General features: G+C 34.5%; 3 protein-coding genes across 3 annotated transcripts; all 3 read left to right on the forward strand.

Annotated features, from left to right (window-relative positions):
- The first annotated feature begins 18,081 nt into the window (after positions 1–18,081).
- LOC111203274 (putative nuclease HARBI1) lies at positions 18,082–19,205 on the forward strand. The gene is made up of 2 exons (XM_048760663.1): positions 18,082–18,846; positions 19,020–19,205. The coding sequence occupies exon 1, from the start codon at positions 18,097–18,099 to the stop codon at positions 18,808–18,810; it is 714 nt and encodes a 237-aa protein (XP_048616620.1). The 5' UTR covers positions 18,082–18,096; the 3' UTR covers positions 18,811–18,846; positions 19,020–19,205.
- Positions 19,206–22,334: 3,129 nt separating this feature from the next.
- BNAC06G09610D lies at positions 22,335–24,327 on the forward strand. The gene is made up of 5 exons (XM_013865932.3): positions 22,335–23,102; positions 23,182–23,320; positions 23,390–23,493; positions 23,569–23,707; positions 23,814–24,327. The coding sequence occupies exons 1-5, from the start codon at positions 23,062–23,064 to the stop codon at positions 24,219–24,221; spliced, it is 831 nt and encodes a 276-aa protein (XP_013721386.1). The 5' UTR covers positions 22,335–23,061; the 3' UTR covers positions 24,222–24,327.
- A 188-nt stretch (positions 24,328–24,515) lies between these two features.
- Positions 24,516–26,697, forward strand: BNAC06G09620D. The gene is made up of 6 exons (XM_013865903.3): positions 24,516–25,322; positions 25,400–25,532; positions 25,686–25,789; positions 25,881–26,025; positions 26,100–26,243; positions 26,336–26,697. Exons 1-6 carry the CDS (start codon positions 25,276–25,278, stop codon positions 26,627–26,629), a joined length of 867 nt encoding a protein of 288 aa, XP_013721357.1. The 5' UTR covers positions 24,516–25,275; the 3' UTR covers positions 26,630–26,697.
- The last annotated feature ends 651 nt before the right edge of the window (positions 26,698–27,348 follow it).

The raw sequence follows: 27,348 nt of genomic DNA on the forward strand, positions 1-27,348 counted from the left end.
ACTATAGGGTGAGTAATGACAAAAAAAAAAATTATTGGTGTTAGATTGTTTGTGGTTTTTTTTTATGTAGTGTTTGGAAATTTTCTGAACTCATCTAGCGTAGTTTCTTTTTCTTTAAAATAAGGGAAGTTTACTCAAACATTACATATTTTATACTCATCTATACAATTTTTTTTTATTACTGCCATTTTTTTATACCAATCGTACCCTTTTTTCGTTATGAGAAAAAACGCATTTACAAAAATGCTATACTTTTTAATGCTACGTAATCAAAAACTTAGCGCCACGTAGGAATTCGGTTCCGTGTTTTCATTAAGTCAGCCGTAAAGCGATATATACGTCGTTATGGCTGAGTTATTGCTACGTTGCGGCTGAATTAAACAACGCGGCTGACTTAATAGAAAACAGCTGACTTAAAAACATAAATCAGCCATTAGTTACGGCTGATCTACAGAAATATGGCTGATTTATGGGATAACGGCTGACTTATGTACACAAGTTACTGATGACTTATACATCGGCGGTTTGATTTCTAGAAAATTTGGTTGAGTTGTAGTTAAGATAGGGCTGAGTTATGTTTCCACAGGTGAGTTAATGAACATCGACTGGCTCAGTTATTGAATTTACAGCCGACTTATGGGATGTTGTTATGGCTGAGTTATATTTAATCAGCTGTAATTGGATGGATTAACAGTAAACTCAGCTTATTTACAGCTGACTTCTTAGCGAAAGATTAATTACTAGAATATCATTTGTTTGACGGCTGATTTATTTGACGATACGGCTGACTTATGATTTTTCATCCTAATTACAGCTGATTTATTAGCAAAAGATTAATTACTGAAATAGTATCCACGTTTTGGCTGACTTACATTGTACATAAGGGCTGATTTATTTAGGCTGAGTTATATATTCGTTTGGCGGCTGACTAACCGATTTTCCATGTCATCTGCGATGTCATATGCGATGTCATCAATTCCGATTTGTCATGTCATCACTAATGTTACAACAATAAAATAAGAGTATATGTTATTCTTCATTCTTCATCTTCTTTATCTATCTTCTTCAACTTATTCTTTATCTTTCTCTGAGATCTTATGGATCTGGTAATTATTGTTTCCGCAACTGGGCTTAAAAACATAGATTTTTTAAAATTGAAAATATGAGACAGATCTACTACAGTCGTCGTCATTTTCGATGATGATCGGTTAAAGAAAAAGCTTCCTCTCCTCCAGTGTCATGTATGGCGGTCCGACATCCTGCTGCTCCCTCTCTCATTGGATTTGTCGTCTTGCAAAAGAAGAAAGACTCAAAGAGAGAGATGAAGAAGCTAAGTCCCGTAAATTGTAAGAAAAGGAGAGAGTTGAACAAAAAAAAGTAAGAAAATGAGAGAAGACGAAGAAGAATATGAATTTGAAAGCTGATTTTATATGTTTGATGACTCAGATGATGCGTCATCTGAATATGATAACTTTTGTTCATACAGTGAGTCTCCAACACATACGTTATGGTTGAATTATGCATACGTTACGGCTGAGTTATGCATACGTTACGGCAGAGTTTATAATTTTTATAACTTTACAGTTCTATAGTTTAGGGTTTGAAGTTCAAATCTAAGAAAAGATTAAAGTTTTAATATTGTTTTCAAATGATTAACTTTATAATTTTTATAACTTTATAGTTCTATAGTTTAGGGTTTGAGGTTCAAATTTAAGAAAAAATAAAGTTTTAATATTGTGTTCAGAGTTGAAGGAATGAGTTTGTTCTTGCCCAAAATATTTTGTTCCCGCCCACAATACGAAGTGTCGCGAAACAAATTATACTTGACGGCTGAGTTATAGGAACGTTACGGCTGGCTTATACCATTCAGATACGTTACGACTGAGTTATGCATACTTTACAGCTGAGTTATGCATACATTACGGCTAAGTTATAATCAAATTACGGCTGAGTTATGCATACGTTACGACTGAGTTTATAATTTTTATAACCTTATAGTTCTATAGTTTTGGGTTTCAGGTTCAAATTTAAGAAAATATTAAATTTTTAATATTGTGTTCAAAAGATAAACTTTATAATTTTTATAACTTTATAAATCTATAGTTTAGGGTTTGAGGTTCAAATTTAAGAAAATATTAAATTTTTAATATTGTGTTCAGAGTTGAAGGTTTTTTTCCCGCCCAAAATATTTTTTTCCACCCAAAATACGAAACGTCGCGAAACATATTACACTTGACGGCTGAGTTATAGGAACGTTACGACTGGCTTATACCATTCAGATACGTTACGGCTGAATTATGCACACTTACAGCTGAGTTATGCATACGTTACGGGTGAGTTTAATTATAAATCAACCCTAATCTAAAACCTAAAAACAAAAAAAGCTTGCAGCCGTGTCGACAAAATCTAAACCTATGTAAATTACCGTGTGTTTCTTCCATATCACGAGAGCCGGGAGGTCATTATTGTCTTCTTCCTTCACCGCTGCAGTCCCGTTACCACGAGAGCTCCGACGTCTTCAAGCCACACAACGGTTTTGTTACCTCCTCCACCATCAAGATCCTCTAACTTATCCACTTTCCAGTAACAAGAACAAATTCAAAACACAGAGAAAGAATGAGAGAAATTGAAAGAGAGAGAGGTGACCAGTGAGGTGACAAGCGGTGGTAGTGGCGACTACGGTGAAGACGGAGACCGGCAAAGATTGATCTGAGAAACGCAAACAAGGATGATGTCGGCAAGTATAGATGGCGACGAGCTCAATATCCGTGACGACGGCGAAGACCAATCTTCTTTGACACTTTTTCTTCTTCTTTGACAATCTTCTTTTCTTCTTTGACGTTTCTTCTTCTCTCACTTCTAAGATTTACAAACCAAATATACTAATAAGAAATGAATGATAATGTATGAATCTCTCTTGTTTACAAGACAGAAAGTGAGAGAGATGAAAAAGACCTGGAACTGGAAAGAACTCCCGAAGAAAAGAGAAGACGAGAAAAAGACGTAAAATAGAAGAGAGAAAGTGAAGAAAAAAATGCATTTTAGACCATTAGATCAAAACTAATCAATGGTCAATAATTGTAATCCTTGTACTAAAAATCTAACCAATGAGAAAGAAGTTAGAAGATAACCACAAGATGGATTTGTAGCCCTTAGATTAAAACAATCAATGGTTAATGTTTTAATTTTGATGGTTAAAATTATATTTTATATTAAAGTGTATTTTTGATAAAGGTTTAAATTTTAAAACTTGGATTTTATGATTATATGTTGATTTTTTGATGTGTGGTTTAAATATGAAGTTTAAATTTTAGGGTATATAACTGAGTGAGTTTAGGGTTTCATATATACTGTTTTGGGTTTCAATTTAAGATTTAAGATTATATTTTTAAATAACAAAAATATTAGAGTTTTAAAATTTGTGGTTAGAATTTATGGTAGATGATTTATTAATTTTTTTAAAAGTTTGAAGTTTAATGTTTTATGGTATAGGTCAAAGTGTGTGGTTTGTGGTTTAGGGTTAAACGTTCGAAATAGATATGGTTTGAGATAATATTTTGAAAATATTTAACTTTATAATTTTATATTTAATATTTGTAGTTTAAATTTTAAAATATTATAAAATATTATAATTTTATATTGTAAATATTGAACCCTTAGACTAAAATCAATCAATGGTCATGAAAAAAGCAATATAATTTATAATTTTAGTTCTTTTAAATTTTTTTAAAAAATTGCTTAAATTTAAAGAATGTAGTTACGGGTTTAAATCAAAATTTAAAATGGAATATTAAATTAAAGATTTTTTTCTAAATGATTAAAATTTGACTTTAACTCTAAACTATAAACCTAAACTTTAAACATAAAACTTAAACTTTAAATAATAAAAAAATATTGGATTTAATGTTCAAAGATAAACTATATAATTTTTATAACTTTATATTCTATAGTTTATGATATGAGGTTTATATTTAAGAAAAAATTAAAGTTAGAGTCTTGTAAGTAAGAATTGTATAAGTGATTGTAAGAGAACATATATCTCAAGATCAAGTTAAAGTCTCAACTTGAAATTCAAGAAACTATACACATTCAGTTGATTTATATTCACTTGATATTGATAAGATGATCTTCAATATAAACTTCTTAAAGTACTTGAATTCATTTATCCGATTTTAGGGTATGTTTGAGGTATGGCTGATTTATATAAACGATACGGCTGAGTTATCTGAACGATACAGAGTTATCTAAACATTTTCTGATTTTAGGGTATGTTTGAGGTATGACTGAGTTATGTAAACGACATAGTTGAGATATATACACGACACGGATGAGTAGTGTAAACAAAGCATAAGTCAAACACAAAATACATGGGTGAGTTATGTTTCTCACATAGAAAAACAAAAATACAGGTTTTCTGCACCATTCCGGTGATAACTCGTCCATGTATCCAAGCTTCATTTAACTCTTCTGTGTCGTCTCTGCTGAATCCGTCACTTCTTTCAGTCTCCTCCAACTCTTCTTGTTCAATCTTCTCTTTCACTCAAATCTGAAAAAAAAATAGATTATCCAAATATGGGTATCAAATCACAAATAAACTTAAATAAACACATCCCACAAATGCCGATTCGGGTGTTTTTTAGAATGTATTTGCCTTTTCTCCTCATAATGCACATAGCTAGGTTTTCGGAGATTGGCGGGAAGTAACTCAGCCACAACTACATATATAAACCAGCCATAAAAGAAAAGTAACTCAACCACAACATAAATTAAAACTCAGCCACAAACTCGAAAAACGCAGTAGAGAAGATGATTTCAGGCGATTGCAGCGAAGAATATTTCGTAGAAACGTTTGGAGACGACGATTTCGGGGAAGACGATACCGGAGAAGACAAGACAGAGAGTTAGTTCGAGGAAGAGAGAGTAAACACAATGTCGACGACGATTTCAGAAAAGCGGCGGTTAGGGTTCCTTTAGTTCTTCGACGTAGTTGTACGTGTTGTTGTGTTTTTTTCAACGTTTATGTAATTAAAGAGACAGTTGATTGTTCTCTATTGCTGATATGGATAATTAATTAATGATATGAATTTAATGTTTTAAAATAGTTTCAATTAAAAAAACTAACCAAAGACCATTATTGTCATTTACTAGAGGTATACAAAAATTCTAGTAATTTAAAAAAGATGTATAACACTTTAGTCATAAACCAACTTTTCTATAACATTCTAGCAATTTTCTCTTAAAATAATTGTTACATTTGCTAATCAAGATTCTTTTTTAGCGGATTTCTTAAATTATAAAAAAAACTAGTTTTACCAAATAATTGTTTGCTAGATGCTTTTCCCGTGCTCATACACATATAAATAATTAAATTAAAATTAATTTATTTACTTTAAAATCAGCGGAAAAATATTTTATAAACACTTTCCAAATAGCTTTAGAAAATTTTTAATTTTTATTTTAAAATTTTTAATTTTTATTTTTTCTAAATTTGAAACTCTATCCTCAAAACTCCACCACTTAACTCTAAACCATAAGTCTACATTAGTTAATCTTATTGTAAAAAAATATTTTTATCTTTTAATAAAACTTATTTTGGTCATTTTCTTTCTTGAAATCTATTTTTATGACAAAAACTTAAAAAATGTTATTCTAGGGAATTTCGCTTAGAAAAAAAAAACTCATACGTTATAGAGAAAGAGAGACTGGAATGTTTTTGTATTTTCAGAGAATGAACCGTGCTTACATATATGCAACTCAGTTTCAGAATAGTTGGAATATCTACATATTTTGTATAAGACTCTGTTACACTAGTTTACTAATGATAATCAGAAAAATAGTTTTTTTTTCTGGACAGAGAAATATCGATCTATTTTGTAAAAAAAAATTTTCTATTTCAAAAGAATTGGTTACATTGTCAATTTTTAAAAGTTTGGTTAATGATCATATCAGAAAAAGAAGTTGGAACTGATATTTTTATATTTTAGTTTTTAACTTTTTATTTGTTATTTTATTATGTGGCACTGAGGGGATCCTAGTTAGTGTTTGTTTATTTATGGCATAATTGTTATAAATCAATTATTGGATGTTCATAACCGGCCCGGTCCATAACCGGTCCATACACCTAGAGAGAGTCGGCCACGACTTAGAAAGAGAGAGAGGCAGCTTGGAGAAAAGGAAATCATCTTTCTTTTTCCTTGTAATTGTTATCTTTCCATTATTATGTATTAGTAGTTTTCCTAATCCTAGTGGGTTTAGGTTTTGGATACTTTCCTTTTTACTTATCTTGTAATCCCCTATATAAGGGAACTCTTATTCATTAATGATAGATAGAAACATTCAGTTCTCAAACCTTCGTTTTACAACACGTTATCATCACGATAGCCTCTAACACCCTGAGCCTAAAACCAAAATCACTAAAAACCCTAAAAACCCTAAATGAAGAGGAATCTGTCCTGGAACTTCAAAGAGGCCGTTCTCCCAAACCGTAAGGATCCAGAAAACGATCAAGATATCAAATCGAATCTCTTGCCGAGACGAATCAGTCAGTGTAAACCGTTTGTCGATCTGACCACTGACGCGCCCTCACGCACCGATACAGAGCGCACCGATTTGCTTTGGAACCCTAATTTGTTCTTGCAAGCGTTCCAGCTCGTGTTCATCCGATCAGCCCCAACCCTAAGGCGTTCCTGATACTAGACGAACTCAACCTCAGCTTCATCTGTTCTCAGCTTGCATCCCGGACAGCTACAACTCGCGTTCCCGATCAGACGCGTGCCGTTCCAGCTCGCGTTCCAGCTTGTTCCAGCTCGCGTCCGATCGTCCAGCTCGAGGTTCTCTTGTTGGTGCGGTTCTACAATCTTCAAAACCCTAAAGGTAATTCGAAATCTGAAAACATGAATCGAATCTGGTTGTTTTGTAAAGATTGAAAACCTAAAATATAATCTCTAAAAAGATGAAAGCCATAGGATAATAGATCAATACCCTATGAGTAAATCGAAACTCTATAAGTTCGATCCAAACCCTAAAATCGAGATTTGATCCATTGATCAATTAAAATCAGAACCTTGAAGGTTTTTGAATCTCAAAATTAAACTCCCTTGATCTAAGATCAAATCGAATTCCCAAAACCCTAATTTGAAAAATCGATTTTAATTGTTTGGAATTTGAAACTTTGTTTTATTGATTGATCACCTAGAACTATGATTATCATTGTTTAAACTTGAATCTTGAAATCTGAATTGATTGGCAAGTTTAAACTAAAACCCTAATGATGTAGTTTAGATTGTTTAAAATTGAAATCTGAAACTATAGGATTAGTTTAAACTATTCTAGACATAATCATATTTGTGGCCGTGTGGCCTTGTTGTATTCATACCTAAACATAATCACATTGATTGATTGCAATTGCACATAGAATCTCATGTTAGAACGGTATTGAAATTGAAATTGAAATCAAGTATGATTGTTCTTTGCTTGGCCGATTAGCTTGCTTGTGTTGAGTACATTGTATAAACTGATAGAATGCATCTATGCTAGGATTGCAATTACACAAGAAACTATATGCATTGATCTTGAATTGAATCATTAGCCGTGCAGCTTGTTTTCCTGTTTTGGCCGTGTGGCTTCCTCATGGCCGTGTGGCTTCTTCTTGGCCGTGAGGCATAAACCTTAGCCAGAAGGCTTGCTTACCAGAAGCCAATGAGGCTGCAGAGGAAAAGAAAAAAAAAATCTAAAGAAAGCAGCCACGTCCATCATGATAAACCATACGGCTGTAACCGTGATGAATGGAAAGGACGTGGGCATAGCCAAACTACCTTATACGACCATGTACATATGAATCACTATAACCGTGGTTGTGGACCCAGTTTTGGCCATGGTTAAGGGAGAGGAGGCCGTGGCATTTCTAAGCCACCACACTCGACCAAGTCAGTGTGCCATAAGATATGTAATGGGGAATCATTAGGCTAAAACATCTGATTGTCTAAAAAGAATAATGTTGATTTCGATTTATGTGTTTGCTTTGCTTTATGTTTGTGATTTTCTTGAATTAAGAACTTATATTATAAAATAAATGAATTATTTTAGATATGACTAAGAAAACGCCAATATATAAGGCAATGTTGCGGGTATAGTCAGTCAGATAAGGGCCTGCGACCAGTATAGAATTGCCTAAAGGGCTACGGCTAGACTTAGTACATTGGCGCCTAAAGAGGCTAAGTAGTGCCTAAAAAGAGCACACATAAAAGACCTAATGCTCTATATCCACCCATAGAAGCCCATTGAGTTTATAAGATATATGATAATGGTTTCCATATAGAAACAATGGGCAAAGGAAACAAAGAGCGATCGAAACTATACATGCATTCTCTACTGATCTAGACTATGCAAAGATCAGTATGATAAAGGCAAAAGCCATGGCAACCAGATTGGTATACCCCACGAAAATTATACACTATATGACCGGATTAGCCATCCTGGTCTAAACTTGATGCAAAGATTGATATTGAATAGGCACACAGAGTTATCCCATAAGATCTCACGTTATGTAACATGTACACAAGGGAAACTCATGAGGCTTTATTGTCCTAAGCATCACGAAATTATAGTATGTTCATGAGGAGGAGAGAGGATAAAACCGTGATCCATGATCACACATGATCAATACTACAAATTCGTGTACTACTATGGTCTATGACCATGCTATAAACGGCTCAGCCGCAAAGGCCATTTACCTACAAAGGTTCGGCCGTATAAGCCATTATCTATAAGGTTCAAACTCTAAAGTCTATAAAGCTTAGGGACATCACAAGTTTTACATGTATGTAAGGTTAATATGCATCAGGCCATATAAGTGAGCATAGATATTCCCATCTCAGATTGAATACGGGTCATGAGCCAGACAAATACCATCTTAAGAGACTATTGAATAAACCACCACAGACATATGTGCCGTCTAAGATGGAACCTCAGAAGAGGATTGGGAATATATGTTGGATAAAAGTATGTCTTTCTCCCACATTTTAAGAGACCTTGAGCCAAATATGAGTGATCAGATTAAGGCCAGGTGCACGGATTGCATGACTAATGAATCCGACTATCCAACATTAAAAGGAGAAAGTTATAAGCTGGTAAAGATTAAAAGAATGATAAGAGAAATAGAATGGTATCAACCATCATTGTCTTGGGAAGATCCTCAGATTAAAAGTATGGTTTAAGACGTCCAAAGAAAGATTATACAAAGCTAGCTAATCTAGATGCCAGACACTGACCCGAAAAAAAAAGAAAAGAATGACTAAGTCATAACCAGCTTAGCACCAAACGAAATCTGATGTCCTAGAGACACAGTCAAGTTGCTACAGAGTCTATACAAGATAGACCAAAGTGTTCCATAAGATAAGGAACCTCAGAAAGAAAAGGTGCATAGAATACAGATCCGAGGTCAAAATAGAAACCATACCAGACATTGAGAAAAGGCTGCGCAGCTAAACATCTAAGGTACCAAACCATGTAGCTTGGGACGCCAAGCTACTAGGTAACAAAGGTCCTGGATAATGAAATCTCAAATCGATTTGACCATGTCTGGAACACAATGGAACCACACATATATAAGTGTCGACACATGAGAGTTATATTTGTATAAGGATACATAAAGTAGTAGCACTTGAGTTTAAAGATATAAACGAGGATCATGAACTCACGAAAGAGTACTCATAAAGACTAAATATTAGATTGAAAAGATAAACGTGGGGTTTAAAGTATCTAAAGAAGAGATAGGCGTATTGGCCATACATATATACAGAAACGCCATCTAATCAACCAGTGAAATAGATGGGTCTTGTGAGGGAAAAGAAACCGTGAGATATGGTACATGATCACGTGGTCTAAAGGTGTTCATGTTTCCTACTAACAGCATTCGATCATAGCTTGTTACACAAGGATACTCACAAAGACCAAAGGAACAGATTATAAGGAGATAAACTCCTATGTGGTGGACGCTGCTACATATTTTCGAAATTGACAAAGGTCTGGTCATAAGAAAGAAATTAGATACAAAGATGTAGTAAGCAGCATATGGATCACTGGATAAAGAACAACATTGTTCCTAAGTTGGTCATGGATAAAGAACAACATTGTTCCTAAGTTGTTCATGGACTGAAACAAAGCAGCTGCATATATTATATAAAGGAATTGTATAAGGACAATCCAAATTCAGTCCATACATATACTTATAAAATAGATTTGAATTCCTTGTGTTTACTTTATACTAAACCAGCCTAAAGAGAAGTTAATTGGTTGATACAGATTATTTATTAAATCTGTCTGGCTAGAGGTGTCTGGCCCTTCTTCTTTGATCATGGCTAGTAGAAAAGAAAGATCAGCCATCATGATTGCCGTCCATAAGCTCGTGTAGTCGAGGTCCATGACCTAATAGATCTTCCGGTGCGTGGTATGATCCACGACAACAAAGGTCATGGGACACCATCAAGGTATGGATAAAAGACTGCAATAGCATTACCGAATGCAAGAGAGATTACTGATCGAGATCCATGAGTGTGTTCGGCCGAAGAGCCATAGCTTGATGAGATTATAAAACTCATTACAGCAATAATCATTGATCACATCTTGATCTAGAACACTCATGAGACAAGTTATAAACATGTATAGAAGAAGTCTATGACTCAATATGGATCGATCCGATTAGTGCATAGTCGATGATAATAAAGAAAGATCTATGAACAGAGACATTGGTACACATCCGTGTAGTAGATACACCGGAACATCGGTTTACGACCTGAGACTATAAGTTCATAAGTATCGTGCTCAGTATATATTGTCCACAGTGTGTTTAGTCTGTCCGACCTAATTAAGAGTAGTCGACAGCCAAAGGTCCACTTCTTGACCATGCACACACGATGTCAGAAGACATGAGAAGAGACCGGAAAGGTCAAAGTAATCCAATTGCGGTTCAGTAATGAACTTGGCTGATTTGTTTACTGCTTACCTGCACGTTCAGGAAAGATCACGCATCAAATGCGCAGACTGAAGAAACCTCCACTGAGGTCCACATCAGGGGGAGTAGTACGTGTTGTACTCTTTTTCCTTCATCATGTTTTTGTTCCACTGGGTTTTTCATGATAAGGTTTTAATGAGGCAACACTAAGCGTATTACAATCCCTGAATGGTTATGGCATCCAAGGGGGAGTGTTATAAATCAATTAGTGGATGTCCATAACCGGCCCGATCCATAACCGGCCCATACACCTAGAGAGAGAGTCGGCCACGACTTAGAGTGAGAGAGAGAGGCGGCTTGGAGAAAAAGAAACTATCTTTCCTTTTCCTTGTAATTGTTATCTTTCCATTATTATGTATTAGTAGTTTTTCTAATCCTAGTGAGTTTAGGTTTTGGATACTTTCCATTTTACTTATCTTGTAATCTCCTATATAAAGGAACACTTATTCATTAATGATAGATAGAAACATTTGATTCTCAAACCTTCGTTTTACAACAACTAGTGGTTTGCCGGCGCTACGCGCCGGGTTTGTATCTTTTATTTCTAATGAGTTCGAAATTCTTATTTGATCCATTTAATAGTGGTTAGTGCCTGTAGGGTTTTCAGTGGATGGTCATATATTTTGTTTGTGAATCACTACGATAATCGTTGTAGACATAAATTTTAGTGGGTCAAAGGAAAAATTGAAGGAAATCACTATTTATTAATTGCAAAGGAAAGATGCAGAACAAAAGGGAGAAGAGGCAAACGATGCAGTTAAGTTTGGTGACACAAACGTTTGTAAATTTTAGTTATTGATATATTTGTTTCTCTTGTTTCACCCGAACAGCCAAACTGTGAAGAAATTTACTTGTTTTGATTGAATATCCTTTCATGTGCATATCTTGTATGAGGTATGCCGAAGATCTGAGTCAAAGTAGGTAAGAAAAGGGGATGGATGTCTGAGCGGTTGAAAGAGTCGGTTTTGAAAACCATCTCACAGTATTACTACTCACTCTGTTCCTAAATATAAGATTTTTTAGGTAAAACACACTTATTAAGAAAGTTACTTTTAATCTAAAAACTATCATTAAAATTTTAAATTAAAAACTATTCAACCAATTACAAAATAGAACTATTAAATTTGATTGGTTACACAGTTTTTGACAAACTTAAAACTACCTAGAAATATGAAAACATCCTACATAGTGGAACATAAAAACTATTCTAAACATCCTATATTTAGGAACAGAGGGAATAATAAATTGTGATGTTTAATACGATAAACATGAACCAACTAAAATGAACTAAACCAAAATAAAGAAAGTGGTTTGGATCTGCCAATATCATATAAATCAAATGTTTTTTTTTTCTAAATCGCAGTACATGGATAGAATTCGGTTATAAACCAATCAATCCGAATAAACCAATAAAAAATTACTTTAAAGATAGTAATTTAGATATCTAATAAATTATATAATATAATTGATATATATATATATAACTTATTTTAAAAATACCGTATTAGCCGTTGATTTTAATGAAAATGTTTTCCGAAGGTTATTTTTTTTTCATTTTCACCAAACTAAATAAACTAAATGTTTTCCGAAGGTTAATATTTTTTCATTTTCACCAAACAAATAAACAATTTTTCGATGACATATTTATTTTATGTTAAATTTTGTTAATTAAAATATTTTGATATCACTAACTTTTATTATGTTTATTTTATGGAAATTATCATAATTATTAATCTTTTTATTATTTTTTTATATTTATATAAAACACCAGAATAGAAAAATTCCCTTAGATTGCCATCTTTAATTTATTTTCACAAAAATAAACCTCCAATGAGAAAAATGACCAAAAGCGGTTTTATTGAAAGGTAAATATGCATTTATACCGTTATGGTTAACAAATCTAAGTTTTGAGTTAAGGGGTTGGGTTTTGGGATGAGTTCAAATTTTTTTAAAAAAAATATTAAAACTTTCAAAATAAAAAGGGCTATTTTATTCATCTTATTTTTTTAGAGCTATTTTTATGACAAAAACTTAAAAATGGCTATTTGAGAGAATTGCCCAAACAGAAATACCATTCTATTTAAAATTAGGTTACTGAAAATATATTTGTGTGTTTAATATTATCTGTTTTCTAATCATATAAAATATTATAAATTTAAATATATTTATGATTTGGTGGTATAAAATCAAATAGATCGAGGACGGACAATATATAAATTAAGCCAAACTAATGTAGATATGATTTTAATATGATGGTTAATTTTTATAAGGGAAATACCTTAGGATAGCACTAAAAAAGTTTATGTCACAGATATAGACTCTAAAGATCAAAATGACTTTCATTAAAGAGGTAAATATATATTTATACCCCTAGGGTTAACTAATCCAAACCTTAGGGTTTAGAGTTAAGGGGTGGAGATTTGGAATTGAGATTTAAAATTTTATAAAATAAAAATAAATATTAAAAATTTTAAAATAAAAATTTTAAAAATAGTTTCAAAAAGTATTTTCGAATTATAAAAAGAAAATTTGAAAAAAAAAACAAATTTCAAAACATATAATCTAAAACTATAAAATTTTATTTTTAATTTTATTTTTTATATATTTAGGGTCTTTTTACCTATTAAATGAAACATTTTGGTCATTTTCCTCTTTGTGTTCTATTTTTGTGACCAAAACTTGAAAATATCTATTTAGTAGAATTTCCCTTTTTATAAACCAAAAACTTGAAATTTAAAAAAAAAGGAACCAAAATTAAATCTAAATCCAAATTGAACACCTAAGATCTCTTATGGAGTTTTTATAATTTACTATTTTTCCTCTTCAAACGATAATCGTTCAAGTGTTAATGTAACAAAGTTGACAAACTAACACTTCATATCATGGGCTTTTGGCTTGTGACAATATATTTGGCCCCTGATTTTAATACAGATTATTACAGAACCAAATCATTAGCAAAAACAAAACAGAAGAGATATATGCTTGATACTTGAAGAAAATCAAGACCACTAGAGATTTGCAAATTGGAACCCAGCTAGGCAGCATCTCCAACAGGCCTTCCCATTGCTGCATGTTAAAGTATGAAAAACTACAAAGATATAATGAAATATGTTTCGAGTATGTGTTGGATACTGATATACCTTGAGACTTTTCACATTGATATTAACTAATGCAACTAAAACACACACAAGCTCACAGTCGCATATATGAGAGATGGGATCTTAACCCTCGGCCCAATGTGTTTCTTCGAGCAATACTAATAGCTTAAAGCCGCTTTTATCATACTCAAGAATACGAAAACTCAGTTGTAACATTATGAAAACCATCATGTGATAGATAGCATGAAGTAGAAAATATTCAGAGTTTGATGCTTCTTCTATAGAACAACATAGTAGAGTGAGTATCTTAACAAATGCAGTAATTACATCCAATATTTAGTAAAGAGCTGTAGATTCTTTCACCGTTGGTTACAAACTAAATCATCATGCAACCAATCAGATACTTATAACATCATTTACCAAGCAAGAGTTATTCTAAAATAGTGGCAAGACAATCATGGTTAAAATTAGGCAAGAATATGAAATAACAATCAAATAACCATGTGACAGGTTTTGGGTAGATGGTTCTTCCTCATCCTTCTTATGATAATGATAGGCCCTGTTCGTTTCGTAAACTGGACGCGGCATCCAGACGCAGACGCGGATCGATGTTCGTTTGGCGCGAAATAGGAGGTTAAGTTGGACGCGGCATCCAGATTAATTTTGAAAACTCATCCGGATTTTTCGGGATTTCTGGATGAGATGTTTGAACGCTTCCAACTACAGCAAACTCATCCAAAAGTGCTAAAAGTCGGTAATACCCTTATTTTATTTTAAAAATTATAAAAGTTTTGCCATTAATTTTTTTTAACCTAGATCGTCGTATCTCTTCATCCTCCTCTCTTCAACCTCAGATCTCTGCAACCATGAACCTCTGATCTCTCTCAGCCCTCTCTCTCTGTCTCTCTCTCTCTCAGGCAGTCTCTCTCTCTCGAACCCATCTCTCTCTCTCACAGAGTCTCTCTCTCGAACCCATCTCTCTCTCACGCAGTCTCTCCCTCTCTCAAGCTCTATTGGTAAGTCTCTCTCTCTCTCTCTCTCTCTCTCTCTCTCTCTCTCTCTCTCTCTCTCTCTCTCTCTCTCTCTCTCTCTCTCTCTCTCTCTCTCTCTCTCTCTCTCTCTCACTCTCTCTCCTCTCTCTCTCTCTCCCTCTCTCCTCTCTCTCTCTCTCTCTCTCTCTCTCTCTCTCTCTCTCTCTCTCTCTCTCTCTCTCTCTCTCTCTCTCTCTCTCTCTCTCTCTCTCTCTCTCTATCGCTGTTTCTGTATCCGAGAGTTTTATCAGTGTCCATTTCGATGAAGAAACCGGCGGCAGTTACGCAAGACGAGTGGGTGACGGCGGCTCTGACGGAAGACGCGGTGGTGGTGGAGCTTCTTCTGCGCCTCAAGCACGCCGGAACGGTAGAGTCCGCCGCGAATACTCCTCTGCTACGGTGGGGTTCTCGTAAACCGAGGTCGAGATTAGGCGTCGGCGCAGTCTCTCTCTCTCTCTCTCTCTCTCTCTCTCTCTCTCTCTCTCTCTCTCTCTCACGCAGTCTCTCCCTCTCTCTCTCTCTCTATTGGTAACCTTTTGGAAATCTCATTTGTTTTGTTTTTCTTAGCAGAAAGAATGGAGCTTTGATGGTATCTCTCACACAGTCTCTGTTCTAAAGCATCTCGGCTTCCTTCTGGTAAGCTTCATCTTCTTTGATGTTTGCAGGATACTAGAGAGTCTGTTCTAAAGCTTGAAATGTTATGTGAGATTTTTAATGTTATGGGAGATCTCTAATGTCTCTTGTGTGTTGGTTTGTTGAGAAATGTATTCATTTCTAATGGCGAAATCATTTCTAATGAATTCTCACTGCTCTGTTTTATTGTGTTGAGCTCTGTTCTCTTTTCTCTTGCTGTGTATTTGTGTTGTTTACTGTTTTATTGTAGTTGTGTATTCCCATAGACCCATAAAAAAAAATTAAGCATGGTGTTTGTTTTGTTGTGCTTCATGCTTTTGTTTTTATTTTTGTTTCAGGGACTATATGTTCAAGCTTCAATGGCATCTGTCCCTGGAAGTGATGTAAGTCATTCTCAACACTCTATTTTGGTGTTTCTGTGTTGCATTTAGTCTTGACTTAGATGGTCTTTACGCACTGAATTTAGTTTAGTCTTGACTTAGATATGGTCTTAATGCATTGAATTTAGTTTAGTCTTGACTTAGATGGTCCTCTTGTGTTGTTCATAGACTGTATTGTGGAGTGATGAACAAACACGGTTTGTGCTTCAACTAAGAATTGAAGAAAGAACTGAAAGGCAATGTGAAAAATAAAGTTCTCCATGAAACTGCGAGAAAGACAATTGCAGACAAGTTTTATGATATATATGGGGTGAGGCATCCATGGATAAAGTTTAGGAACAAGTTCAACTCTTGCAAGAAGCAATATGGAGCTATCAAGAGATTGACTCACAATAGAACTGGACTGGGATATCATCCAGATGGCTCAATAGACATGAGTGATGATTGGTGGGAGCAGCGTTGTAAGGTATATACCAAACCCATTAGAATATGTTAGATTTTTTTTTTATCAAAGTATCATGAGTGATGGTTGTTATTTGATTATAGGAATGGCCTGGAGCTAGAAAATACAAAGGTAAACTAGTGGCAAATGCAGATCTAATGGAACAGATTTTCAGTGGGGTTCATGTAAGTGGAGCAGAAGGGTGGAGTGCTCAGCAAGGTGAAAATGAGTTAGACAATATGGAGGTAGAGAATGATGATGCCGCATCTGAAGCAAGGCAAACCGATCCTCCAGCAAGGCAAACCAATCCTGAACCAGATGCTCCCTCATCCTCTAATGGTCCACGAGTCTCCAATGCTCCACAAGCCTCTACTGTCCCAAAGCCTTCTCGGAAAAGGCGTGCAGAACAAGCAGAAGATGTTATGAGAAGTAGTCTTCAATCACGTGATGAGATACTCTCTCACAAAAACCACCTAATAGAAAGCCATCCAGATTTGAGTTGCAGCCAGCTTAAGGCTATGAGTGTCTTGCATTCACTGTCTAGTATCAGAATGTAGTCTCCATTGTACAAAGCTGCTTATAAACATCTCAGGGAAGCTGCTACAAATCGACAGACGTTCCTAAGTTATGAAGATGACGAGAACAAGATTATCTATTTGGAGGAAGAGACCGGTGAAAGCAGATATGCATGAGTTTTATGTTCTCCTATTTAGTGTCTAAGTATTGTGTTTCTCTCTATCTGTTTGAGTCTTGTGTTTCTCTTTATCTTTATGCATGACATTTATTTATGACATTTTCCTTCTATGAAAAAATATTAGTATTTGTTAACTCTTTTTACCTTCATGCTTGTGGTAGAATTTCAGTATTTGAATATGACATTGTTTAACAGGTTTACTTGTTATTTAGCAGATATGCGACGAGACAACAGCATTAGATACATTTGCATTTCTAACTGAGGATGATGATATGGATTTGTTAGAAGAGGAAGAGCTCATGTATCATATGCTAGAAGATGTTTATGGAGTTACAAATCTTCCTTCTCTTCCTCGACAAATGCTCAGAACAAACAAAGGTGGAGGTTGGCGCCGTGTTCAGCGCCTCATGTTTGAGAGTGACAAGCAATGTTTTGACATCTTAAGGATGAATCAAGGTACTTTTAAGAATCTGTGCTTTAGGCTTCGACAATACTACAAACTTGAAGAATCACAAAACGTCTATCATGAAGAGAGTGTGGCAATGTTTGTTGAAATGGTTGCACAAGATTTAACAGTTCGAGCTTTAGCTGAGAGATATCAACGTTCAGTAGATACGGTGGATAGAAAACTAGATCAAGTTCTCTCTGCTCTATTAAAGCTTGCTGCAGACATCATTAAGCCATCAAGAGGAGAGTTTACTACTCCATGTCATGTTCTAGTAAACAATGATAGGTAGGTTCTTGATATGATTTCTCCACATTTTTTCAGTAAGTTCTCTCTCTGATCTCTCTTTTGTTTACAGGTACATGCCATTTTTTGAAGACTGTATTGGTGCTTTGGACGGAACTCACTTACCTGTTCGTCCTCCGTCTGATAATCCGGAACCGTATAGAGGCAGGAAAGGAGAACCGACAATCAATGTTCTCGCAATATGCAATATGAAAATGCGATTCATCTACGCATACGTGGGAGTTCCTGGTAGAGCTCATGACACGAAAGTTCTTACACATTGTGCGACACATGAACCATTCTTCCCTCATCCACCAGATGGTAAGTACTATCTAGTTGATTCCGGTTATCCAACTAGAACCGGTTATCTAGGTCCGCATCGTAGAACTAGGTATCATCTTGACCAGTTTGCTAGGGGAGGACCACCAACAAACTCTAGAGAACTGTTTAACCGGAGGCATGCTAGTTTACGTTCTGTGATTGAAAGAACATTTGGTGTTTGGAAAGCGAAGTGGAGGATTTTAGATAGAAAACATCCGAAGTATGATGTTATAAAGTGGGTGAAGATTGTGACAGCAACTATGGCACTTCACAATTTTATTCGAGATTCATCTGATGAAGACCGTGATTTCACTTATTGGGAAACAGTAAATGAGTATGAACATCATGGTGACCAAGCAGTAGAAGAGCTTGAGCATACTCCATACCTTCCATCTGGTGATAGAGCAATGGAGATTCGACGTGATGCAATCACTGAAAGGATAGCAAGAGGAAGTCGACTTCCATATTAGCTTCACATATGATCATCAAGCAGTCACTTCCTCCAGGTTTTTATTCTTATCTCTCTCTCTCTCTTCTCTCTCTCTTTCTCTCTCTCGCATCTCACGTTTGTAAATTGAATGGGAGTATTTTGTATATCTTAAAAGTCTAAACATCTGTGTCTTTCAGTTGTTTATTTGCTTGTAGGAAGCATGTGTGATGTATTGTTTATATGTTTCAGGTTTGAGTGTTCAAGACATTTGAAGATCATCTTCTTGAAGTTAAGAGATTATGTTTACTATTGTTCAGACTTGAGTTTTTATGTCAAGAGTTTATATTTCAGATTTGAGTGTTTCAGTTTTTGAATGTTTTGAGTCAAGACTTTGAGTTTTTATTTTGTTATTTTAAGACTTTGAATTTTGAGTTTAATGTTTATTATTGTTATTTTGTAATGTTATAAACCATGAAAAATTAAATTTGATATTTATTTTTATTTATGTCTATTTTATTTGTAATTAAACATAATTTTTTACAAGTTAAAACATGAAAATTGAATTTTAGATATAGTTTTATACATGTTTAGACTAAAAGAGAAGACAAGGAGCTTTTGGTCATTTGACATAAAACTCATCCATATACAAAATACAGAAATGCAAAACGAACATAGCTACAGCCAGATACAATTTCTAGACGCATGATCCAAAATTTCCAGAAACGCGGACGAACAACATCTGATTGCTGCATCCAATTACTGCGTGCAGATGTCGCGTCTGGAATTCTCATCCAGTTTACGAAACGAACAGGGCTATATTGGATTGTGATTTCTCCTGTGTTATAAACTGGTATATTTATCACAGCCTGGTGCCGACAGAGAGTATAATTTTAATGTATTTTTTTTGTTTTGTTTTGTTTTGTTTTGTTTTGTGTAAGCTTCAAACCAAATATGTAACGTATTTGAAATTCCTTCGTTAACTAAAAGAACGTGTTGACTATCAACACGGTGGTCCTTAACATTGAAATATTATTTTATTGATTATATAAGTTGCAAACATGAATGCCAAACCTAATGATGGCTGAAGAAGACAATGCAAATAAAACTTCAGAAAATGCAGAGAACTCTTCATATGGGTAACTTAAGCAGCTAAGCCTTGCGTGGTTTCTTGAGTGCCCTCTCTGCTGCTGTAACATGTTGTTCTGTTGCTGAGCTATCGCCAACAGTGACGTGCAGTTGTTGTGGTTTCAGTTGGTGGAGCCGTTTGGTTCATTGGGACTGCAACACATGTAATGCTAGTGTGTGTTGTAGATAGCTTCACCATCGGAGCAGGGACTGAAAAGTAAGCATCTAGACGAACGTATGCAGATCCGTGGTATGTAAGTTTATTAACACAAACATAATAATATGGAAAAGCAATAAAATAATTTGCTAATAGCTAATTCGTAGCAAATTGGTACTACATAAAGGCAATAGAAATAATTTAAAAATAACTAATTAGTTTTGAGACAGGAGATGTACCCATCAATACAAATGTTTGCCATAATGCGTTGAATTGTCTGAGGAGTGAGCAGGCTCATTGCAGCTTGTCTAGATGAGACTGACTTCCAATATGATGTATGCAAGAGAAAATAAGATAAATGTGGTTATTTTAACCGGAAATGAACTTACTGAATAAAATATCAGAAACAGGCCGAGAAACTCAGTGTTTGTGTTTCCAGAGCCTGTAGCTGCTCGTAACTGTGGAACCTAAAGAGCTCAAGTGGTATTGGAGGTGGTCCCACAGTGAGTTCAACTAATTTAGTGTTGTTGATGAATGGAATAGCTACAGGTGAATCTTTGCGCTTAAAGTGGTTGTTGCCCCTCGTTACATCAAAGCCACTTAGGTCGTAAATAAAATCATCTTTCAGAAGATGTTTGAACATGTTTAGACGATGTGCAAAGATGGAACCTTGGAGAAGAGCCGACTGTAAAGAGGAAGAAACATGAAGAACCTCGTCAAATAAAGTAGGGTGAGCAGTTAAGAATAAGAAGAGATATGCGACCGAAAATGAATAGGCTTACCTTTTCACAGGGAGGAGCATGTCAATCCACATGAGCACTCCACCTTTCCTGACGTTGCCTGCCTCCCAAAAACAGAGAAGTCGGGTAACCACCGTCTGAGGAGCATGATCGGAGAGGACACCATTGTTTTGTAAGGAAACTGTCTAATAATGAATAGGATAAATAAATCATTGTTATTAGGGGAGGATTTCATGACTTTATTTATAGATATCAGGAATTAGGGATTATCAAATCGATGGTGTGGAGGGGTTACGAACTTGACGTAGTGGGATAGGTGGCTTGATGAAGTTAATGTAAGCGCTTAATGAAATGATTCAATGCGATGTAGTTACTTACCACAGAGGAATCCTCATCGGCACTGCAAAAGAGGGCAACGGAGAAGACGGAAACTTTGCAAGTAGAGGTGGACCTTAAATGGCCATTATTTTGTGGAGTCTGTTTGCAGTACATTAACGGGTCATTATTAAGGATTTAATTTTCATCGTTTGAACGATTTTAATGGGCCAATTTTGGTGTGTTGAGTTTTCGCAAACGAAAGAGAAACCAAAATAATATAGATTAGCTTTTGGGGAAGTTGTACACGTGTCGGAAAATGCCCATCGCTCCTTGCTGATGTGGACAGCTTAAGGTGAGAAAAAACTCTGTTTTATTATTATAGACAGATAGATAATCAATTTATATTTAATTGTTTATGGCAGTTGTTACTTGTTAGTGTTGGCGCGACACGGCAGGAATCTCAATTGAACACTTTGTGTTTGACTGTAGAACCAAGCCTTGCGACACTTTATTTGTTCTTCAGAAAAAATTTAGCCAAAAACGATGTTTTTAATCTCTCCTCGAAGTTTACAGCTTAAATGCTTGTAAACTTAGTAGCTCTGAATAATTAATTGAACTTACTCTAAGCTTGAGAGTTATAAAAATCCAAGTTTCGTAGAATAATTAGACCATATTGAAAGACATTTCAAGAACAGTCTTCTTCTTTAGGATAATAGACAATCTTTTCTATATTTTTATTGGTCAACAACAATCTTTTCTCTTTATTCATGAGAAGAAACTTTTTTGAACCATTTTGATGCATTAAATTAAATGTTAGTGATATGTTTATGTGGCCATATAGTGTTTAACAAATTTAATGAAAACAAAGAAGATTACGACAACATTTATAAGAAACCTCAAATCTTATTAGATCAGTGACGGAAATGAAAATAAAATCTTATTTTTATATGTTTATCTGTTGATGCTGTAAGTTATGGGAAAACACACTTAGTACTACAGAGTAAACTAGTCCAAAAGCGTATTGCACTGAATGACACGAGTTTGTAATATCTTCTGATTAATGTTAAGGGGTGGATCTATTGTTTGTGACAGCTTACCATGTTAACCATTTGGATCAAAACTCAAATCTAGAATAACCAAATACCGATAATTTAGTTACCAGTAGAACTTATGACAAACATGGGTACACTCAACCCTAATAGATTACTACTAGCCTTTCACTTTTTGTTAAATAAAAACTTCTTAGAAATTACGGTTACCATGCGTTCTTGAAATATGTTTTATCCGATTTCTTAAAATTTTGGGTCGGTATAATTAACCTCCCATCCCTGGTCGTGGTCATGTGAGTATTTCTTTGAAAGAAACTTTACGGTTCGTTTCTTTGCTTCATAGCTTGTGCTATATTCTGATTCTGAGGATTACTTTGCTATAAAACACCGGTTGGTTAGAGCTTCTTGATCCGGTTTTAGCGTGCGGTTTACCGGAAGCGACTATGGTTCAGAAAGTTGTGGACTTTGTTTATATTTTTGTACACAGAATGTGCCATACATGCGTCCAATGATGTCATGATGTGGTTCATCAGCTTCAGCAATTGATCCCACTATCAGAGATTTAGTTATTCAGCTATTGGTCCCACCATCAGAGACTTAGTTTTCAGCCTTAGAAATGTGATAAAGGGAAAAACGATGTCGTGTCAAAGAAGCTTCTAGGAGTTGTAGCTAGCTAATAGCTTGTGAACCAAGTCTCTAAGAACTTACTCACTAAGGATAATAGTACTTTATTTCATCTACAAAAAGCCAAAACCCAAAAGCATTATAGAGAATATTCAAACATTTACTAAAACAAACAAAAAATATCATAGTCTCTAGCATCTCAGAAAAACTGTCTTTTTTGGTTCCTTGCTTCATAGCTTTCGCTATATTCTGATTCGATCTTGATTCAAAACGAAAAGATGATTTGCTGTTACTTCAAACCAAAGTTCTACAAGAAATGGTTAGCTTTCTTCAATTTAAGTGTGTTTGTAGTACTCTATGTTACTAATTTAAGATCATTTTTCTTCATGTGGATGCAGCAAACATTTGATCAAGTTCATCAAGATTCGGCTCAATATACAGAGGAAAAAGAAGAACGCTATGGTTAGCTTCTTGAAGACAGATATAGTGGAGATTCTCAAGACCGGCCAAGAAGATGATGAAAGAGCTTATAAAAAAGTAAGACTCCTCCTCTCTCACTAACTTCATCCTCCTCTGTTTCTTAATATGTCAATCTTGATATTGCAGGTAGAAGAAATACTCGAATACCGTCAAATAATAGCGTCTTATGATCTAATTGAGAGATTTTGTAACTGCATCTCTTCTAATCTCACGTTAATGCTGAAGCAAAGGTATTTTCACTACATTCTCAAGATTGTTTTTCACTCTACAAAGGTCACAACTTTTCGTTTGTATAATTTTTTCAGGGAATGTCCCGAAGAATGCAGAGAAGCTGTATACTCTCTTATATATGCAGCAGCATGGGTTCGCAAAGTACCTGAACTTAAAGATCTTAGAGCTTTGTTTACGCGTAGATATGGAGATCCCGTTGATGTAAATCAAGAGGTGGGTTTGATTTGCTAATATTATGTTTGAGTTTCTTACATTCTTGGTAATTAAAATCCATGTCCTTAACAAATCTTGGTCTTTTTATAAAAAAAACGACGTGCAGCTTGTTGAGAAACTTGTATGGCGAAAACCTTCAAGGGAAGTTAGGGTTCAGACATTGCAAGAGATTGCTCAAGAGGCTAAGATCAGTTGGGATTCTTTGTCCAAAGGCAGTTTGAGCTCCAGTTCAAGCTCGAGTTCTAAAAGAAGAGAATCGGTGAAGAAGATTTTTCCTTACAAGAAACAAGGAGCACAAAACGATGAACAAGGGCACGACGAGAAGAAAGAGAAGAGTACTGTTCAAGAAAAGTCGAGGTTGCGCGGACCCCAAGGCAGTGCGAGTCTCACAAGCACAAGCAGTAACGAAGTTTCCTCAACAAAAGATTACAAGAGAAAGTCGTTGTTCCAGAGACCGAAGATTCTTGATTATGATGAAGTGGTGGCTCGTCTAGCTGACCTTCGCCGAAGCTAGGAGATAGTTAATTAGTATAGTAATTAGGGTTTCGTTTCGTAATTAGGTCTATATATGTACTTTAGTAAATAGATTTCGTGAAACAATTAAAGGCATATTTTTTTAATTTCATCTATTTAATCTTAGCTCAACTGATAATTTTATCAGAAGAGATGTTTGAAGTTGGAAGCTTTGTAATAAATAAAATGAATAAAACAAAGCTTTTTTTTATAGTAAAATTATGGTTTCCTAACCAAAATAACCAAAATAGTGTAGAACTCATTTTTGATTGTTAAAAATATAATAAAATAAATCAACAATGGTTATGTCATTCAATAAATTGTTTGATTTGGATATTTTATACTTACTTAAATATCATATAAACCATTAAATGATTTGGCTGTTTTATATATTTTAAAAGAATAGGTAAAGTTGTCAAATCTAAAAGTTTGGTTAATGAAAAAAAAAGTTTGGTTAATGATTATTTGAAAAGGTTAAAATTAATATTTTTGTTTTTTTTACCATGTGAGCAATTTTTACTATTTTAATATTTCTTAAGCAGAATCATTTTATTTTTAATTGTTTATGGAAGTTGTTACTGGCACGGCACTGCATAAGTCCGAACACTTTATGTCTGACTGTAGAACCGAGCCTTTCGACATTTCTTTGTCCAATTACTTTTTTGTTGTCGTCCAATTACTTTTTATGCAAAAAGAAAAGAAAATTAGAGCCCAAAACGACGTTTCTTGGAAGTTTACAGCTAAAGTGCTTGTAAACTAATTAATTGAACTCTCTCTAATTAAGCTTTAGAGTGAAAAATCTAAGCTTCGTAGAATAAATAAAGACCATAATGAAAGGCATGTCAAGAAAGGTCTTCTTTTGGATAATACATAATCTTTTCTCTTTATCTCTCAGAAGAAACTTTATGGTTCGTTTCTTTGCTTCATAGATTTTGCTAGATTCTGATTCAGAGTATTACTTCGACTCTAGACACTAAACCACCGGTTGATTCTTCCGGATTTTCATATAGAACATTCATCTTGTTGCCTTCTTCTGCCTCAAGAAATCGAAAACAATGAACATCTTTCTTAGTTGCTTCAAACCTAAGTTCTACAAGAAAAGGTTAGCCTTCTTTGTTTTTGAATGTTTTGAATATTTCTTATGTGGTTATTCATTATTGTTGTTGAAATGAAATGCAGCAAGTCTACAACCAGTTACATGAAGATTCGGCTCGATATAGTGAGGAAAAAAAGGATTGCAATGGTTAATTTCTTGAAAATGGACATTGTGGATTTTCTCAAGAATGGCCTTGAGTATAATGCTTATACAAGAGTAAGACTCCTTTTTCTAACTATCAAAAGAATTTAACAGAATTTTTCCCCTAAATATATCCGCATAACATGTCTTAAATTTGAGTTCCAACAAAATTCTAAGGTTCTTATGAATTAAAGTTTTATTAAATCTGCCAATAACTTGTTGTTGCAGGCAGAAATGTTACTCGAAGAGCTTAGGATTATATCATGTTATGATATCATTGAACGATTTTGTGACTGTATATCTGAAAATCTCACACTAATGCTGAAGAAAAGGTTCTAATATGTTTCCCTTTAATCTATTGTTTTCATTCCAAAGGTTCTCAACGTTTACTTACTATTTCTTTTGTTTCCTTCACTTATTTAGGGAATGTCCTGAAGAATGCAAAGAAGCTGTTTCCTCTTTGATACATGCAGCTGCATGGGTTCCTGATGTTCCTGAACTTAAGGATCTTAGAGCCGTGTTTACTCATAGATTTGGGAGTTTCATTCATTCATCTGTAAATCATGAGGTTGGTTTATTGATTTTAATAGTCTAGTATTTTCCTTGCCCTGGCAATATCTTGTCTTTCTTGAAATTTTGCAGCTCGTTGAGAAAACTGAATTGCGGAGTAGACCATCACGTGAACTCAAGATTCAGACAGTGAAAGACATTTCTAAAGAGTTTTCGATTGAATGGGATCCTACAGCTCTGAATCTGTTTCTGCTTGGACAAACTTCATCTTCGCAAGTAAACTTGTATTCCAAGTTTTTAATATATAGAGAGAAAACATCAATCTCTCAGCCTTGTTTTGTTCTAATGTATGAAAAAAAAATGTGTAGATTGATGATAAGGTAGAGACAGGAACTGATGATCCGAAGATTAGGGAAGAGAAAAGTACAGTAAATGATCAAAGCGAGGATGAATCGGTTCTTTCAGAGAGCTGGACAAGGGATTCACTGTCTAAAGGTAGTTTGAGTTCTAGTTCGAGTTCGAGTCGTAGTTCTCCAAGAAGAGACTCTGAAAAGAAGAAGAAGAAGAAGATTCTGCCTTACGGATTAATCTCTCCTCCACGCACGAAACCAGGAGGTAGAAACAATGAGAAATCACAAGAGGAGAAAGAAGTAGACATATAAAATATATAGGACAAAATTTAGGTTCCCCCGACGCAAATTTTTCAATATTATAATCAATTAAACTGCCAGCTAGATTATTAATAAAAATATTAATTTTAAAAAACAAAATCAAAAATAATTTACAAAAAAAATGATGCCACTAACAAAACTCTAAATCTTAAATTCTAAACTTTAAATTCAAAACTCAAACTCTAAACCCTAAATCCTAAACCCAAACTCTAAATCATAAACTCAAACCCTATATCTTAAACCATAAACCCTAAACTCAAACCCTATATCTTAAACCTCAATCGGAGATCCTAAACCCAAACCCTAACCCCTAAACCCAAAATGTTTGAATTTGGGTTTAAGATTTACAGTTTGGTTTAGGGTGTATGATTTGGCTTTGGATTTAGAGTTTAAGGTTTGGATTTAGGGTCTAGGATTTAGGTTTACAGTTTGGGTTTAAGATTTGTGATTTGGGTTTATCGTATAGGGTTTGGGTTTAGGGTTAGGGTTTACTATTTGGATTTAGGGTATAGGGTTTGGGTTTGGGTTTATTATTTAGGGGTTAGATTTAGATTTAGGGTTTAGAGTTTAGGATTTAAGGTTTTGTTAGACATCATTTTTTTTTCAACTATTTTAAATTTTTTAAATAAAATTTAATATTTTTTATTAGTTATCTAGGTGACAATTTAATTGGTTATAAGAAAGATGGTGAATTTAATGGTTCACTATAA

This window comes from Brassica napus, chromosome C6 (assembly GCF_020379485.1).
Source record: "Brassica napus cultivar Da-Ae chromosome C6, Da-Ae, whole genome shotgun sequence".
NCBI lineage: Eukaryota > Viridiplantae > Streptophyta > Magnoliopsida > Brassicales > Brassicaceae > Brassica > Brassica napus.